The sequence below is a fragment of the Leuresthes tenuis genome, unplaced genomic scaffold (genome assembly GCF_036924035.1).
Source record: "Leuresthes tenuis unplaced genomic scaffold, fLeuTen1.0.hap1 SCAF_20, whole genome shotgun sequence".
NCBI lineage: Eukaryota > Metazoa > Chordata > Actinopteri > Atheriniformes > Atherinopsidae > Leuresthes > Leuresthes tenuis.
Window position 1 is genome coordinate 6,059,584 of NW_027325374.1, and position 17,444 is coordinate 6,077,027.

Below are 17,444 nucleotides of genomic sequence, written 5' to 3' on the forward strand. Positions count from 1 at the left end.
TTTCCTGCTTGTTTGACCTGATGCTGTTAATCAATCTTAGCACAGTAATGTGAACCATGGTGATGCTCTAATGCTTTTATTTAGTTGTTATAGTTTAGTAATGATGTCTCAGCAGCTGCTGACTGCATAGTCAATTTGTTCTCATTCAGTCGGCCTGTGATTTTTCTCTTGGGGGGGGGGGGGGGGGGGGTGGGGGGTGGGGGGTGGGCTGATAAGAACAGTTAAGACGCTTCTTACACTTAAATTTCTTTAATTAAAACAAGCATTGCAGTCTGTCTTTGGTTCCTTTAACTATCTGACAGAATAAACTCTTATATCCTATTGTGCAGCAGTGCACATTTGCATTATGAAGATGTGACGCTTCAGAGTAAAACATTGTACAGCTATTAGAAAAAGATCTGGTATTAAATGGGAAGAATTGTTGAAATGGTACTGATGTGAAAAACATGCTTTTTTTTTAACATTCTATAGCTGGTTTCCAATGGGACGGGGGGGGGGGGGGGGGGGGGGTCTTCACATCTTCATATTCATCAGCTGTGAGACCCACTTTAGGCTGTAGACTACTGGCTTTCCTGTTCACTGTACATGTGTATATATCTGAATGGATTTATAGGTAATGTTTACAAGTTATATGTAAACTAAATATTTCTGTTACCTTAATTTTTCAAGCAAAAACGATATTAGTCCCTTGTTCCATAGATCAAGCACCTTGTGCACTTTAGTGAAATTTATGTTAGTTCTGTCATTTAACAGATTTGTAGATAAAACTGTCCATTCAAGGAATAGCATTTTTCTGTCATCTCCCCACGAGGGAGGTGTTTTCTTCTTCAGTTTGTGTCTGAGCCAGCGTCTCAAACTAGATCACTGTAATGATCATCTGTTCCCCCACAGTTCTGGCCACATTTAGGAGTGTAGACAAATAAGTCCAAGCTGTGAATCTGTAGCTGTTGCCTTATCAAATATTCACCACGCACACCGAATTTTCTGACGGTCAAACTCCTGTAATATTCACAATGTATTCAAGGAAATTCCAGTTCAAAATTTTTGAAGTTTAATATATAATTGTATTGCTTTCTGAAGCTGCTGTCCTGCCAAGCTGAATCTGTGCCTTTCCCTTAAAATGTCTTACTTTATATTTTTATTCAAGATTTGTGGCTAGATCAGAATCCATATTAAATTTTGAAAGAAATAAATACAAATGTAAATACCACAGCTCTTTTGTCACGTTTACTTCTTCAAACTGCATGTTTCACTTACAGAAACAATAAATTTGAAAGACTGTACATTACTTAGAATCCAGTACATGAGATTTTTTTATTATATAAATCAACACTTCATCAGCATAAATAAGATTTCACCACATTAATCACTGTGTCTTTCGCTAAGTGTCACTGGCATTCTCTTTTGTTGAAGGCCACTGTAGATTTAATATCACTAGCTGACTGCTACTGTGTTTATCCCCCAGTATCCCCCTCACACTGTGTGCATGTTACATGATAAGAGCTGGAAACTTCAGGTTTGGGGTGGTAAAAGAGCTCCAATTTAGGCCTTTTATGTAGCATTAAAAAGGCCATGTTGACGTCAGTGGGTTAGTCCATTCCACTGAGAGGAAGCTTAATAAAGATCAAGACATGTCAACAGAAGAACCACACAATCCAACAATCAAGACGAAACAAAGTCCAGTTCTAACTCAGCATAAAAAAAAAAACAGCAGCCAGTCATGGAATATGAGTCAGTGGCATCATCAGTCCCTCCTGGTTAAATGCAGGACAAACACACAGTCCATCAACAGGCAGGCGGCACATTCATCTCAGTTGGCACCAGACTTTGGTCCCTGCAGCCTTGCTTGCTTGGCCTCCTCATCAATCTCATCCATGATCCGTTCCTGGGAGACTGAATAAAATGTGTAGCCGTCTGATTTAGGAGCAAACAGTTAGGGCAAATATTTGAAAAAGGGAGGAAAAACATACACGACAGAGGAGCGATCAGACGTGTATATACCAAGAAACAGCAGAGAAAGTAAAGTACAATTAGATGCTGAACAAAATTGATTTTGCATGATGGTTATAACACTCATATAAAATAGACACCTAACTTCAGTCAGCCTGATGATACAGTTAGACTTAAGCCTGGCTGTTTAATGTGACCATCCTCCTCCTCTCAGTATACACTCACAGGAAAAGAATCAAGTTATCGCCCGAGGTATGTCCAACGCATCATCGTACATCTAAGCAGAGCAAATTCACTGCACAGATGTTATCTTTAAGTTACTGAATGGTGATTTTGTCAGATGATGCTACAGTTACAACATCTCAAATCTATTTGAGCAGATAAGCAGAAATGTAATCCTAAAGGACTGATTTTCTATCCGTTTAGTCGTCTGACAGAAAAAAACTCGATGAGAGCGACTTTATTCAGAATTCAGTTGTATCATTGTACACTCACACAAAAGATGGAGCTCTGGAGCATGCACATAGCGCTCATTTGAGCCTGGTTGAGTGTGCCTGCAGGAGCGATTCAATCCCAAATGACATTACCTGGATGTCAAAGGTTTTGAGAAGCTCAGTTTTGTATGATTTCTATCAGACTGATTATATGCATTTTAAAATTCCTGTTTTAGCCAGACTAACACTATTTTTCTTCTTTTTTTTTTTCTTGGATCATGTAAATGTCCCCACTGTCATTCCAAAAGTACATTGCATTACACTGGGAATCTCAATATTTTGTGTACTCCTATTATTATCTTAACCCTGAATGTTATTACATGTAATAACAGATAATTTCTGCTTAAAAAATATTGACAAAACAAAATCCTAATGTAATAAGTCAAAAGTGACAACATTATTGGCAAACACAAAGGCATATTCTAGAATTGGGCTTTAGTGTATTGGAGAGTATTAAATAGAGACGGATAGAGGAATGAGCTTATATATTTTTGCATCTTTTTCTGATTATGACAGGTTAAGTCATTAGCTGAGATGTTCAACCAGAGATGTGTTTTAACATTACATAATATTTTGGGTTTTTTTTGTCGTCCTGTCCGAACGTTTTCCTCTTAAAGAAGCTGCTTGCATAAAATTCCAGATAAAACATCTTCATTTCAACATTCCACATGCTGCCTTTGCACTGTTTTCTCATCGTATTCTGTTTTAAATTACATTTTACACCTTAACTTTACAGGAAGAAGAAATGTTGTGCTTCCTGATATGCAATTAAAATTTTCATTCCTAACTTTCCAAACGCTAACTGATGTGTTCAGGAAACACATTTCATAACAATTGGAAGACATCGTTACGGCTCACTAACTTGCTAAATTGGAGCAGCTTTAACATGAATCAATACAGCAGTGAGACTAACCATCGTTGCCAATCTGTCGGTTACCTTCAACGTAAACCCTTGCAGCTAGTTTAGCTAATTGACGTTAAATTAAAGTTTGCGAAATCTGTCAACCATACAATAAACTTAAAGCCCAAAATGTTAGAAATGCTGCACTCTCTAGTAAATCAACGCTGTTTTCCCTTTTATTTAATTGAACGAACGTCTGGAGCTACAGGGTAACTTTAGCATGCTAAGCTAACGTTACATAGTTCACCTTGCGTATACATTAGTGTGCATGGCAAGGATACAGATTCCCACCACGAGCGCTCCGATGGCGAGTCCCGTCACAACGTTTCGTGTCCGGAGCTTAGATGTTTTCTTCTTCCACTGTGAAAGCTCCACTTGTCTGATGAAATGCATCTGTTCGCGAGAAAGGCTTTCTTTAGTTGGATCTATCCTGGAAGCAAAGGGAGCATCAGACTTCGGAGGCGTCTTGTCAGCCATGTCTGCAGTCAGTGTAGAAAGAGAGGCGGTTTCACAACTGTATCGCTAACTTTCAAATGATCTACTAAACTGTCAGTATCTAAACCCTGCTTAGGTAACCCATCAGTGTGTTGTCAGATCTGGGGTAAGCGCAACGGGCGTGTTATACAAACGGGACAAAATTGTGCAACATTCAAATGTGCCCCGGTGAAACAATTTTGTTCCGAGCAGATATAGGTCCTGGGTTAAAACCGTGGAAGTAGCGCCATCTCTTGGATAATATTAGTAATATAATTGTCAGAGGGCTATTTATTCTTGGGTTTCTTATTTATTTTGACAAATCTAAACACAATTTATGTTGACTTATTTATTGAATTAAGTTCAGAGTCAACGGAAGGCTAACGTAAACGTTAGTTGCTGTTGCGAAATGGCGAAAAGATTACTTTGTTCTCCACGCCAACCCAACGTTGTAAACATAAAGTTTCGGCAAGCCTCATTTGACCTTCTCAGCGATTTACTTATCAATTCCAACAAAAGAAACAAGGATAACCTCAATAGTTTACCAATATGCAGCGGAAGCTTTAAAGAGAAAAGACTGGTTGGTGAGTAAGTTTCCCTTTTAAAATGTCTCAATTTAATGAGCTTGTCGTAGTTATTGTATCACATAGGCTGCAGCTGCGCCAATTTCGGTAGATATACGATAAGAGTGGTAATTTCCCTCACGGCTGTACACCTTTAAACTATTGAATTGATTTAAAACGAGGCCATTTTTGTTAGCTACATTTACAGCTATATACACTGGATGTGATAGGTTGTAATTCTCCTAATTTGAATAAAAACTGTCCTCTTTCATCAAACATTGACTAAGCAGTGGCTAAAGGTATCATAACTCCCTTAAATACTGCTTAGAGGTATCTGCACTTTACTTGAGTACTGTTATTTACACAATATGAAACGTTATAAAAACCTCTCCACTACATTTAAGAAGCAAAAGCTTGACACTTTTAGTGTTAATTTGAAAGTTGGGGATTTTACTTAGTGACTCATCTTTAAGGCGTTAAGGAGTAAAACACCAGGGTTTTTTGGTGATAAATAAAGTGTAGTCAGGCTCATTTGTTAAGCCTGTATTTAAGTAAAAAATCTAAATATGTCTTGCAGTGCTGTGACTAATATATGCATGGCTTCCTCTGAATGTCCCAATGAGATTCCTTGCGTCATTGTACCCTGTCATCACTCTAAAGTCACTCCTGCGCCTTTAATTTGGAGCCCTGTCATTATAAAAGGTCAGCTTTCAGTATAAACTCCTCAAGGGAGCAGAGTCTACTTCACTCAACACAGCAGGGCCTGAAAGACAATACAGTGTTATTGTATTTCAGTGAGCATCTGCGTGTTTCTTTGTTGTGCAAAAGTTAGCGCTCCATGATCACGACTCGTGTAACCTGTTCCTCTGACAGAATAGAGGGGGCTTCCTTATGAAGACTTAGATTACTTTAAAGCAGACCAGGCTGAAGAAACACTGCTGTGATTGGTTACTTGCAAACCTCTTGCAAAAATAACTATTTAAAAGCAGAGAGGAGCATCAGTATTATACATCATTCCTAAAGAATGATGCCATTATTTTCTTCTCTTCTTTTTAATTGACTTTCTGTGCCTCTGTATCATTTGTTTCATCAGCTACTGGATGATTTGCTCCTCGATATGCAACTTATTGGTGGTTTCTCTCCAAAATATCTATAATAATATCTATTTGAAGAGCTTTTAAGTAGCAGAGAGTAACCAGTAAGACTTAATATAACAGACCTCCATGTCTCCTTTACAGTGTCACCCACTGTAGCATAGGATTGCCTAAACATATGTACAGCCTTTGTTTAAATTATGTTGATTATTTTACGTTTGACTGTCATCTTGCATTCTTCTTGTGTTTTTTAGAATACATCTTCCTGATCACTCAAGAGCTTGGACTTGACCCTCTGGTTGGATACCACGCCGTTGAATTGCTGCAAAGGTAGAAAGCAGCACCACCTCCTGCCCTTCCTGTTACACGCTCTGTACGTTGTGCTCGCCAAGCCTTGTCCATCTCTTCCAGGTTCATGGTCAAGCACCTTTGGGACTTGCTCACCGCACCTACACCTCAAGGTGCAGCTGCTGCAGAGCCAAGAAGTTATGAGGACGTTATTTTCGACAAACTCAAGGATAAGCTCCCTCTCATCCTCTTCTCCTGTGTGCAGCTTGCAAACAAACTGTCTTTGCATTGTCATGTGAGTTCTGCAATGCCAGCCATCAATAACCGTCAGTACCCTGCAATTTGGAATAATCTCCTATAATTTTCTTTTTTGCTTCAGATGATCAACAGCAGTACTGCTGTGCGCTTCCTACATTCAGTCGGCCTCAGTGTTTCCAAACAGACTGTCCTGGAATCAGAACTGATGGTCTTTAAAACACTTGAATTCAATCTAAACGTCCTGAATCCACTAACATATGTGGAAATACTTCTCGAGGTGCTCGGTAAGATGCATTGTAAACACAGAGCAACTTATTCCACATTAGGGATATAGATTTCACTGCTTTTTTAATGTAATGATTGTATTTTTTTCGTAAAATGACTGACTTTTAGTTTGCTCATTAAACTTTTGCAGGACACAATGAGCCGTCCATCCCTGTAGAGCGCATTTATAACCTGTGCCACCCTGTCCTCCGGTTCATCACCCTGCAGAGGACTGCTATCTATGACGCCTTGTTAAGGGTTACCGCTCAGTGCGTCTGCCCATCGAGGGAACAGAGGTATTACATTTCACTTTGAGGCACAGTCAGTCAGTTTTGGAACAGGTGGTTACTGTAAGGGTGGAGTGGAAAGGCTGCTTGACTGGCAAAGAAGAAGACTACAACCAGCATGTTGTTTTTTCAACATGTTTACTCGTGAGGTTAAATCATGACGGAGAATTCTGTTGAGGCACATTGTTAAACCTCGAGTTTTGTGGGGTTTTTTCCAATTTGAAGCCGCAAGAAAATTAAGTGAACAACACAGAAACTGCTGTACTTACCGTCAGTTTGTAAGAGATGTGTTAGCAAACACATCCAACATAGTTTGAACTTCATTAGCCTTCATTTGAAAGCCCTGTTCCTTTTTAAAGTTGGGTGTCTTCCCTTTGTTCAGAGCTTAGTTTTTTTCCAACTTCTGAGGGACACTTATAGCGCTTTAGTAGCTTTACGCTCCACCGTGTGCATCAGCTACTTGCTGATTTTGTCTGCGTATATTATGACATTGAAGTTCTGCTCAGCAAGTCAGCAGCTGTTTTCAGCTGAGAGCAGCTGCTGTGAGAGCAGTGACAGTGGAGAAAAAGATAAATAAATGAAAACAAAAAGTTAGGCATAGCATGTTGTAAATCCCCATCATAAAAACCAACCTGCAGAATCTAAGCCATAAAATGAACAGTTTGCACTCTATTTGTTTGAGTAGATTTATTTGTCTCACATTATAGTGACTTCTAAATCCAGTTAATTTAAACTTGTGATTCCAAGGGCATAAAATGTAGTTGGAAAGATGGCAGAACGTCCCAATGAATGCCTCGCAGTTAGTCCCTTGAAGTTATTTTGATCATACAATTAATCATTGTGGTGAACAGTGGCTCCATCTCTCTGGAGGTGAGGGAGACAGCTTTTCTTTTTCTCTCCAGTACTACTCCATCTTTAATTATGCACAAGTCATCTTGCTGAACATAGTAATGTATGAAGTTACACAGGGATTGTCATCAACCCAACAACTCAGTACAACAGAACACCTGTCACATAAAGCCTATAAGCTTTCCTGCTGCTCTCCTAAAACTACTTCGACTTGCTCATACACCAGTTTTTCTTTTGTAAAATTCAAATATGTGTGGGTTGCTTTTACTGTATCTCTTTCCAAGTGTACACCCAGATGCTCTTTTCCATTAAAACAAAAACATTTAATCAGTTCTCAATATAAAAGTGTTAAATTAATCTGCTTGAATACTGTATTTATCATTTCTGAAAACCAGGGAGATGTTCGTGTCAGTGACAGAAGACTGCATGCTTCTTGGTGTTGGTGTCATCGCTGTGGCTACATTCATCCACTACGTCAGAAAATGGGAACAGGTAAAAACACTTTTTATACGTATCAACAATTTGTCACCAAACTGATCCAAGTTAAAGTGTTAATCTCCCAAAAACACCCTCATGCTACACAAACCATACAAACTGCTTTCTTTGATAACTCTGCAGATCGTCGGTGAACTGAGCAACATCACAGGAATCACAAGGAAGAGCATCAGTGATTTCGCTCATGTGACATTAGTGCACATTGTTAGCAGCAGTTCTCCTGTAGCACAAACTTGACTTTTGAAAATTCTTTAAGTTTTAAGGTTAAGTTTGTAGATGTTGGTGCCGAACATGCCCCATGCAGGTAAAGAAGAGGGACGTTTTGTTACAATATTATAACATGTTTAAAAGAATAAAACAAATTTATATTGACCTTTCACATGTTCAAATATGGTTAAAATGTAGAAGTATTTTCTAGATTTATCACAGTTTTAGTTTAGTAATTAAAACTTTACACCTTATAAAGAGTAACTTAATCTTTCTATGTGCCATATTGAGCCACTTGATTGAATTAAATGCAATGAAATTTATTGTGACACTCTTGAGTTCTGTACAGAATCAACATGTAGACGCAGAGAAGTGAGCTGAGGATCAAGTGTCCAGCGTCACTCGGAGTTGTCTTGTTTGTCTGTATCTCGTCATTAGGGGGAGAACCCATGTCCAAACACACATCTGCGGACAGAAATGAATAACCCATCAGAATAATCAAAAAACTACTGGAGCAGTCCTTATGGCTACATTATGTAACTGAGACGTTGTTGTCCAGGTATCTCACCTCCAAATATCTCTCTGATAAATGGGTACTGAGAGGATTTTAAAGGGTTTTAAATACTATGGGTTGGGCCAGCCTGCAATATGTATTTTCTGAAACAATATGTTGAATGAATAGGTGAAAGAATAAAAAGCTTCAAGAGCATTGTGTTACCCTGGAGACTGGATAGGATGGTGTTGGTAAAGCATTCAGAAGCATTAATCTGAGGCTCAACATTTGAAGTCTTTCCTGCAGACGATTCAACTCAGTGAAGGTATCCACCTAAAAACAGCGAGACCATGCAAATGTTAAGGAACATAAACGTAATTCTGTAGTTGACATGTTTTTACACTTTTTGTGATTCTTTTTCATACCGGTTGACAGTAATGTCTTTGGTAGAAGTCGTCCAAGTCAAATGTTTTTGGGTCCAGTTTTAGCATTCCTGTGCAAATTTCACATCTTTGGACGACACTGTAAAGGGATCCTGGGAAAGTGGATACAATATATGCCTAAAAACATGCTCACTGACTTCCTCTACTCCATTACTCTTTTGCAACTTCTTTGAAAGCTTGGAGTTTTTCCTGACCTGACTCAGTTTTGGTCTGGATCCACTTTTTCAGACAGTCTAAGTGAATGAATTTCAGACTTCCTGAACAAAGGCAGGGTGACAGCAGTGGGTTGGCTGGTGAAGTGTCGTCACAGTGGCAGATCCGACACTGGTCGCCCTCCTCATGTGACAAATCGTCTGATAACCTTCACATAAGAGGAGGCAATCGAGTTCAGGTTGCTACATTTCGTATATTTGAATCAGGATAATGTCTGTCGTTCAACTTATAAATGATTAATCATTTCAATGGGGAGTTTAGAACAACTGTGCCTGCAATAATTCATTTTAATACCATCATCTTTAGATCCCCAGCCAGTTAATTTGTTATCTAGACATAACAAGGAGTCAAATATGAGAGGCTGACCACCTCCCAGCTTCAGTGAGCAACAGCTCAAATAAAGCATAATCTGTGCACTGCTGATATGTGATAACTATCAAAGAAAGGCCCTGTGATTTTTCCTGTGATTAAGGTATAATTGACTTCTATCTACAAAACACACCTTTTTATTTCAAGATATTAAGATCCCACTTTGTGTTGAGATAATAGCAAAAGAATCATTTCAATCTCCATTTCCGTAGAATAATAAGTTGCCTGGACAACAATGATGGTAATTATCGTCTTAGGATGAAAAACATAACCTCATCTTTTGCAGTATCCAGCTTGAAAGTTAAAACTTTTACATGAAGAAATGAGTAATTGAAAACCATTATCACCTTTCTTTTGGTCCATGTCGGGTGTCTCTGTTGAAGTCTTGTAGAGACTGTAGTGATTGACTGTCTTGAGTATTTGCCATCTCTGTCACACATGTCATCAAATCCTCTGAGATGTCACAAGTACATGCACCCCAGATCTGAGTAGAGAGCTGCAGTGTGTCTCTGGCTCTGGTTCTTCGCTGCAAAGTGCTCACCTCCACGTCGACTGCAAAAGTCTGACTTTGAGAGATGCTAGGCTTGGATGGAGAGGAAGGGTATTGCTCTGTTGTAGCCAAAAAGCCCATGTTGGCTCTGTCAGTGCTGGGTGGCACTGCTGTCACACGAGGTGACCTTGCTTGCTTCAGGCTTGGAGTAAGACTGCATCCATCACTTCTAGCAGGTGCTCCACTCGAAACTGCTGATACGTTTAACTGTCGAGTGAAAGACTGAGGCTGATGTGAGCTGCGAAAGAGGATTTTGGAAGCTAAACTTGACTGGCAAACTGTCCTTGGAAAGGCCACCAAAGCACTCTCTCTGTATCTGTCTGGCTTAGAGATTGAAAAGTCATCATCTGCATCCTCCTCCTCTGATTGGCTGGGCAGCTCTTCAAAGGTGGGAAGATGGGTGACAGTGGTGGGACCTCTGAGGAAGTTGTTCAGATTCTCAGCAGTGGAGGGAAGCTCAAAGTCCATGTTTGTTCTGTGAGAAAGATGATTCATCTTGTTCTTGCTCTTCAGGATGTCTTGGTTTAGTATTTGTTTGCCTGCTTCCCCATGGGTGGATCCTTTTAATCCTCTGTCTCCCACATGCTCAGACCTGTGGATGTTGTGATACTGTGCAGGGTGTGCTGTATTGCCTTGGAAAGCGAGAAGCAGGAAAGCTGTTTCACAGGAAATCAAACATACTGACTGGCAATCAAAACACACCAGATACTATTATGAAAGCTGAGAGCAAATAAATGGTTGGAGGAAAAAAAACTGATAGTGAAAAATTGGCCAATTGTATCCTTCTATAACCTGCAGCACAAAATGTATCCTGGAAAACTTACATCTGGGTGCCAGGGGGGATTTTGCTCTGCAGGGAATCTTTGAAGTCACTGCCAGCTCTGCACTCATGTTCTTGGTTCTGGTGGAGATAGCCTGAAGGCAGGACATTGAGCCTTTGTTGCACGGACTCCCCAGCTCAGATGAAGCTCCCTTCCCAGAGCTGCAGGGGGACGACTGCTGGTGGCAAGCAAAGAGGTTTTTGGAGTGTTCAGACTGCCTTTGAGAGCTTGACAATTCTGGATAATGCTAATATGAAAATGCTGAGCAGCGGGTATAATTCCTCACTGTAAATTTTGTGTTTGTTTTTAAGCCACTGTTGTGAAAATGTTGTCACCTTAGAGACATTCTTTGCAGCTGACATGTGGGATACAGTCTGTCTGCCAGGAATCTCTTTTTCTGCCTTTGTGCGTGCCCTTTCTCTATTCCAACATTTCTGACAAAACACAGATCCAAACAGGCGATGAAACACTAGATAATACATACTTATATGTATTTCCATGAGGATTTCTGTGTCATATGCAATTTCCAGTACCCAGCCATCCAACTGTAGACGTTTCATCCACTTCCAAAACATATTTAGTGTTATTTGGGATTTACTTGCCCTGGTGCTCCCAGTTTTGCCTGAAACACAGAGTTGCTACCAAAGTCAGGAGCAAAGTCACAACAGAACAGATGCAGACCAGCAAGAGCATTTGCAGATAAGGTGTGAAATATTCCTGAAGAAACTGAGTATGTGTAACATTGTGTGTTATTGTAGCATGGTATTCTGAGGGGCTTTTGAATTTTACAAGAAAATAAGATGGTAAAAATATGAAATCACAGTTTTAAGGTAGAAAATATTTTTGTGCTCAGCTTGGCTTCTCATAGATGCCCTGGGATTTACAAACATAGCCAGGAAAAAGGTACATCTTCTGACTTTTAATGATCTGTTATAAGATACAATCATTCTACATTTATAAAATAATTGACCATAAACAAAAGAAAACTTAACTTTAAAGGCAAAAAAAGTTATGAGGAAAGTTGTCAGTTGTCACATTTCGTCGTGTAAATTTCCCATTTACTTTTTATTTTATTTTCAAGGAGAGACTCACAAAGCCATGTTTAGAAATCTTTCAAATTCAGGCTGTTTAGCTTTCATACAGCAGAACGAAAAGCCTTCAAATGCACTTTTAGGGAGATAGGTAGACCTATTTTTCTATTAAACCTTTGACTATTTTTATAGCGACAAAAAGATTACTTTTGAACTTAGCTTCAATGTTTCAGCTATATATTGTCTAATTTCCACATTTAAACCTACAATTTCAGAAAAGCTGTCTTAATGTAAGAAACCTTATCATTTGGAAACATTTTATCTAACAAAATAATGTATCCTACAAACATGTATCTTGTCTTTTTTACGAGTTTTGCATATAGATTAGTATCGGTTTTATGATTGTAAACATGAGTAAAACCAAAGTAGTTACGCACTGAGATCAATTCACAGCTGAATTAATCTCCCTGAATTCAAAAGACATTACCTCCTCGACTGTTTTGAATCTAAGAAATTTGGGAGTTCATCAGCAGGATGATTCCAACTAGCCCAAGTACAGAAACACATTTCCTGTAATCTATCAGCGTCAGATGGCTTACTGTTAAATAAAGTAAATACATTACTATAAAGCACTAGCTATGAAACATTCTGACTTACTCTTCAGATGGATGTGGAGGATGACAGCTCTCACAAGGAGCTGTAGCTACAGATGGCTACTGTAAACAACTCTTAGGGTATTTTTTGTCTGAATGATGCGTTTCCATGGAGATCAGAGTTCCATGTGTTGTCAGAAGCTCATCTTGAGCCACCTCCTACAGCGCAGTGATTTATTGAAGTGCAAAAATAAATGGAATTACAGCTTATTAGCCAAAAACAGAGATTGTACAATTGAACAAGCTTGAAAGTCAATACTTAGTGTGACCGCCTTTATTCTTTAATGCAGTCTGAACCCTCTTAGGAATAGGAATCGTTCTCCAGGCTTCTTGAAGGACATCCCAAAGCTCCTGCCTTTTGTTCCATTGTCTGTCAAGATGATCCCACACTGCTTGAATACGATTAAAGTCTGAGCTTATAGGCCAGTCCATGCTGATAGCATTCAGTCATGTGTTTTTCTATCCGAGTATGTTTTTATTGCATACGCAGTGTGTTTGGGATCATTGTTATGCTGAAAAAATAAGCTGTTGCCAGTCAGACGGTTTCCACATCAGATAGCATGGTGGGTTAAAAATCTGAAGGTGCTTTTCTAGTCCTTTCATAGATGAATCATCTCTCAGGTGCTGTGTCAGGGCTCTGCTGGATTTTCGTCCTATTTCTTTCAGACATCACTTTCAGAAGCGGATATGTTTTTAGGGCTGCCATATTCTTTTGGATTTTTACATGGATGAAACAGAATAAAATGGGAGCAAATGATGTGTCTTTGTGACTTGCTGCTACTAACAAAGTGCTTAAAGATACAATATAAAATTGATGCTTTGCTAAGTTGTCTGTGTGTAAAACTGAATCTGGGACATCAGTTAGGTACTGTATGTCTCTTTTTTTAGTTAAATGCAGGCATTTTACCTGGAGGCTGAGCCTAGATTTAGTATATTATAAATCAACAATTAGAATTTAATTTTGCACAACATGAAACTGATTAAAACAGTGTAGACTGGATCGTGTCTAACATTGGAATAACATCTGGTGAAACAGAGGTGCAGGAGTTACAGTGGATTAGTAGAAGATCGAGGGCCAGGACTCACTGAGTCACCTCTCTGGCTCCCATGACTCTGATGATCTCTCAGCAATCTTCTTTTAGCCCCCCATTAATCTCCTCTCCTCCTGCAGTCTGTTGAAGACAGAGTGTCCTGCAAATCCAGCTTCATATTTAGACATGAACGAAGACCAAGGGATGACATTGGCTGAGAAAGCTCTGATAAGGTTTGATTCAAAGCTCTTGGTGGCGTGTATGTTTCCAGAGGTGAGTTGGGCTTAAACACTCTGGCCACTTCATCCATCACGCTCGCTGACACACGGGCTCGCACGCTCGCACTGTTTTTAAAACACTGCACAAAAGCCAGTTTCCAGGACATCCCCGAGGTATTTCTCATTACTGCTTGCAAAGAGGGAACCTTTAAAGCACAAATATCTAATCTGGCAGCGTTGTTATGTCTGCCTACTGAAGATTTTGTAACATGGTTTACAAGCTGACATACCGTTGACCTATTGGAACATTTTTTACATTCTTAGTCTTTTTGTTTTCATTTGGCTACATTGTTAATAAGACCTTCATTCTTAAGATTCTGATTTTAAATAAACAACATGAAATATGTTACTGTTATGTCTATTTTACCATAAAACAGGGTTCAATGGGGTTAAGCATTTTTCTTTGAATATCATATCATAGTGAACATCTTAAGAGCAAAACAATATAAGGCTAAACAAAAATTCACTTATATTTATACTACAAAGCCTCAAAAGACTGGACAGATCTCTAAATATTATGAGAGACACTGCAATGAAGCACCTCCAGCTCATATCTGACACTGGCTGAGAATTAATCACACATTGAGAGAATATGTAAATCAGAGTTAATGTCAGATAAGCACACAATCATTTAATAATCAGCATGAATCAGCACTAATGTAACTACAAAGGTGATTAAACTGCAACCATAAATATTGTGATTCTCGGAGCATTAAGTTTTGCATCTACCCTTCTCTTGAAATTCTCCTTTCAGCCAACATTGTGCTTTAATTAATTATGATGCATTAAATTAATGCCTTTGATTTAAATAAGCTGAGAGACATTTAGCTTTTAACTGCAACCACTGCCACAATCAAGCATCGAGCGTACTTCATTTCACCCTTCACCGTGTGCCTGATTGTAATTCTGGCAAACAGGCCTGTAATTTTATTGACTGATTGAACAAGGGGTCAGGATAATGTCTGACACTCGCCAACGTCTCCTCCATTCATCATTTCAAATGTCAGATGCCACGCTCTGCGGGGGAGAGGAATTGAAGTTTGATTGACATCGACCCTGTTTTTCTTGAATAATTATGAATGATTTAGGTAATAGTGGCTGCTTTCATCATAAATAATTCATTAATCCTACCTCCCACCTCCCACTTAATGTTTGCTCCCGGAATTCACCTGCGATAAACCGAAAATTACCGGAAATGTGACCGTGAGTCTAAAAACACGTCAAACATGGAAATCCATTTCTTTTTAGTTGCGGTTGTGTCAGTTTTTGAAGTGTATTTAGATTTTTGTTTGGGCGCCTTGCATCGCATTTTTGCATTTGGGGCGCCGAGTTTTTATATTTTGAAGGTCATAACCGGAAGTGCTGTATTTGACAGCGTGGACTGACTTGACCCAGTGGTGGGCAACGCAGCGCTTTATGTTGCGGCGCTGCGTGGCACTGGGCAACGATCTGGCGCTGGCTGTACACATGACTCAGTGTGAATGGCCCCGACTTTTGGCACCTTCAGCGGGCGAGAAGTAGCCATCGGTCCCGGGCGCAGCTACCTGCTGCAGAGCGAGCTTGCGCCGCGTACTACACCCAGGGGGGTCGCTACTGTGACTGTTTTCTGCATTTGGGCTGAATGTAAGTCGCTTTGATCGGTGCAGTTATTTTCAGAGTCACTCGCTGTTTCGGTGCGATCGGAAACTGGTGATCTGGACTGAGGAGCCGCACGGAGCGCTGCAGCAGAAACGGTACCGGAGCAGCACCAGCGCCACCAGAGAAACCTCGAATGTGATGCCAAAGCTGAGCGGAAAAACAAAGGTTTAAGTCTAGAAAAGGTAAACTGTCTTTTTTTCCAATACGACTTCTGCGCTTTGTTCTCTGCGCCTGTCTTGCCATTTCAAAGTTTATTTGAATAGACAGTTCATAAAAATGTGTGTGTAAGAGATGCCAGGATATAACAGGGCAAATCTTTTACCTATAATGCATATGTTGCCGCTACTCGTAGGCAAAGCCCAGCCAGTCGAGACTAAGCCAATAAACACCCCCCCAGTAGTGTTTAATGGGATAGACTTAGCTGCTCCTTTGAACACAATAAGAGGCAGTTTTATTGTGGACAGACTGCAACATATGTGATGCATTTACAGTACTTTCGCAGAACTGCGGAGCTCATCGTTGTCATTTTTTTCTCAACATCAAATGGTTCTGTGATTATACTTACACTGACACTCAGTCTGCAGATCATTTTTGAATTTTTGTCAAGGTTAGATCATGTAGTCGTCCATACGCACAATCCAGACAGCTCTTCTTCTAATCCTCTAACCAATATTCAACAGACTGAGGGTAAGGGGGTTGCCCACCCAGACAACAAGCTGTCCGTAAAATGAAGAGGTTTATACGGAGGAAGCTGTTCGTACTTGTTCAGTGCCTCCAGGCCAGCATCTACCTCACTGTGCACAGCCTATTATCTGACATCTGGTCCTTCTTGACAGAGAATTATGTGCTAATGGTATGTTTCAGCACAGGCGGTTAATCTGTGTAATGTCTGTTGTTTGGAAGTGGAAAACACTTATTTCCCCCCATGATCACCCTTCGGCACTTTATATAGAGGAAAGTCTGTGGGATTTGGTTGGCGGATGCTATAGGATGTCTTTTTGTTTCTCGTTTATGGGAATCAGGTTGGTGGAGATTTGTCACTGGGGAAACTGTCATTTTTCAGGTCATATAGTTCACACACACTCTTACAAATGCAAAATAAGGTCTTTATAGCAGCCGAGCAGAGCTTTGATAAAGTATTTATCACAAAAATAGTTCAGCAGGCTGTTTAGTAAGATTGGGGCTCCAGCACTCGTGGGGTTTTGCATGAGGCTGGAGATGACTGCTGTCTCGCTGTACTTCTCTATTTAAGTTCTTGGCTCTTGTCAGCTGGGCTCGGCGCAGATGAAAGACAGTCACCCTCAAAGCGTTCTCTCATCACACAAATGACATGCACTCGTTGGGCTTCTCTCTCGCTACCCAGCTCCTGACACACATCTGTGAGTTCACAGTGCGTAGGTTTTCCTTTATGAGATCATGATGTTTTTCTTTTTTTTTGGACGTCCAGGCCTAAACTTTTTGTCTTCTGGTGCTTATCTCTCCCTGCTCCGCGGGGGTAGTGACAAGGCCTTGTTTTCCACAGTCTGAGCCAACACAGACCCTCCGTTCACGCTCAGTGACAGGCCAAAGGTCCAAACAAAAAGATTCTGGTGCAGAAAATGGGCGAGGGATTTCTCACAAACCTAAGCTGACACAAAACAGCCTTCAGTCTTTCACTGTGCTGTGCAAGTTGAACAGGCCTTACGTCTTTAAATAAAAACTGACACTTTAAACTCACCGTGTCACTGTTGTACAAGTCAGACATGTTGAAAGCAAATCCTTTTCACAGTTTGAATGAATTATCCACCCCTGATGTCTTTT

General features: G+C 40.0%; 3 protein-coding genes and 1 long non-coding RNA gene across 8 annotated transcripts in view; 2 read left to right on the plus strand and 2 right to left on the minus strand.

The window, feature by feature from the left end:
* Positions 1-1,213: 1,213 nt before the first annotated feature.
* On the minus strand, positions 1,214-3,953 carry coa3a (cytochrome C oxidase assembly factor 3a). The gene is made up of 2 exons (XM_072373498.1): positions 3,627-3,953; positions 1,214-1,914 (listed from the first exon to the last, which is right to left on the minus strand). The coding sequence occupies exons 1-2, from the start codon at positions 3,820-3,822 to the stop codon at positions 1,811-1,813; spliced, it is 300 nt and encodes a 99-aa protein (XP_072229599.1). The 5' UTR covers positions 3,823-3,953; the 3' UTR covers positions 1,214-1,810.
* cntd1 (cyclin N-terminal domain containing 1) lies at positions 3,941-8,161 on the plus strand. The gene is made up of 7 exons (XM_072373497.1): positions 3,941-4,403; positions 5,731-5,806; positions 5,888-6,059; positions 6,144-6,306; positions 6,438-6,582; positions 7,818-7,914; positions 8,041-8,161. Exons 1-7 carry the CDS (start codon positions 4,229-4,231, stop codon positions 8,152-8,154), a joined length of 942 nt encoding a protein of 313 aa, XP_072229598.1. The 5' UTR covers positions 3,941-4,228; the 3' UTR covers positions 8,155-8,161.
* A 302-nt stretch (positions 8,162-8,463) lies between these two features.
* On the minus strand, positions 8,464-9,125 carry LOC140278581 (uncharacterized). The gene is made up of 3 exons (XR_011909207.1): positions 9,043-9,125; positions 8,843-8,950; positions 8,464-8,589 (listed from the first exon to the last, which is right to left on the minus strand). It is a non-coding gene; the product is annotated as an uncharacterized lncRNA (long non-coding RNA).
* A 6,332-nt stretch (positions 9,126-15,457) lies between these two features.
* tanc2b (tetratricopeptide repeat, ankyrin repeat and coiled-coil containing 2b) overlaps positions 15,458-17,444 on the plus strand; it is a 143,135-nt gene continuing 141,148 nt past the window's right edge. For 4 of the 5 annotated variants that reach the window (XM_072373218.1, XM_072373220.1, XM_072373221.1 and 1 more), the window contains exon 1: positions 15,459-15,826. The gene's annotated coding sequence lies outside the window, so the exon portion shown is untranslated. Of the gene's footprint in view, positions 15,827-17,444 lie in introns of all 5 variants that reach the window. The other variant, XM_072373225.1, reaches the window with a different exon arrangement.

Coding starts and splice junctions, on each gene's coding strand:
- coa3a (XM_072373498.1), bottom strand. CDS start 3,822: ATGGCTGACAAGACGCCTCCGAAGTCTGATGCTCCCTTTGCTTCCAGG. Junction 1,915..3,626: donor AGCGCTCGTGGTGGGAATCT/GTATCCTTGCCA, acceptor CTCCTAAATCAG/ACGGCTACACATTTTATTCA.
- cntd1 (XM_072373497.1), top strand. CDS start 4,229: ATGGCGAAAAGATTACTTTGTTCTCCACGCCAACCCAACGTTGTAAAC. Junction 5,807..5,887: donor GCCGTTGAATTGCTGCAAAG/GTAGAAAGCAGC, acceptor CATCTCTTCCAG/GTTCATGGTCAAGCACCTTT. Junction 7,915..8,040: donor ACGTCAGAAAATGGGAACAG/GTAAAAACACTT, acceptor ATAACTCTGCAG/ATCGTCGGTGAACTGAGCAA.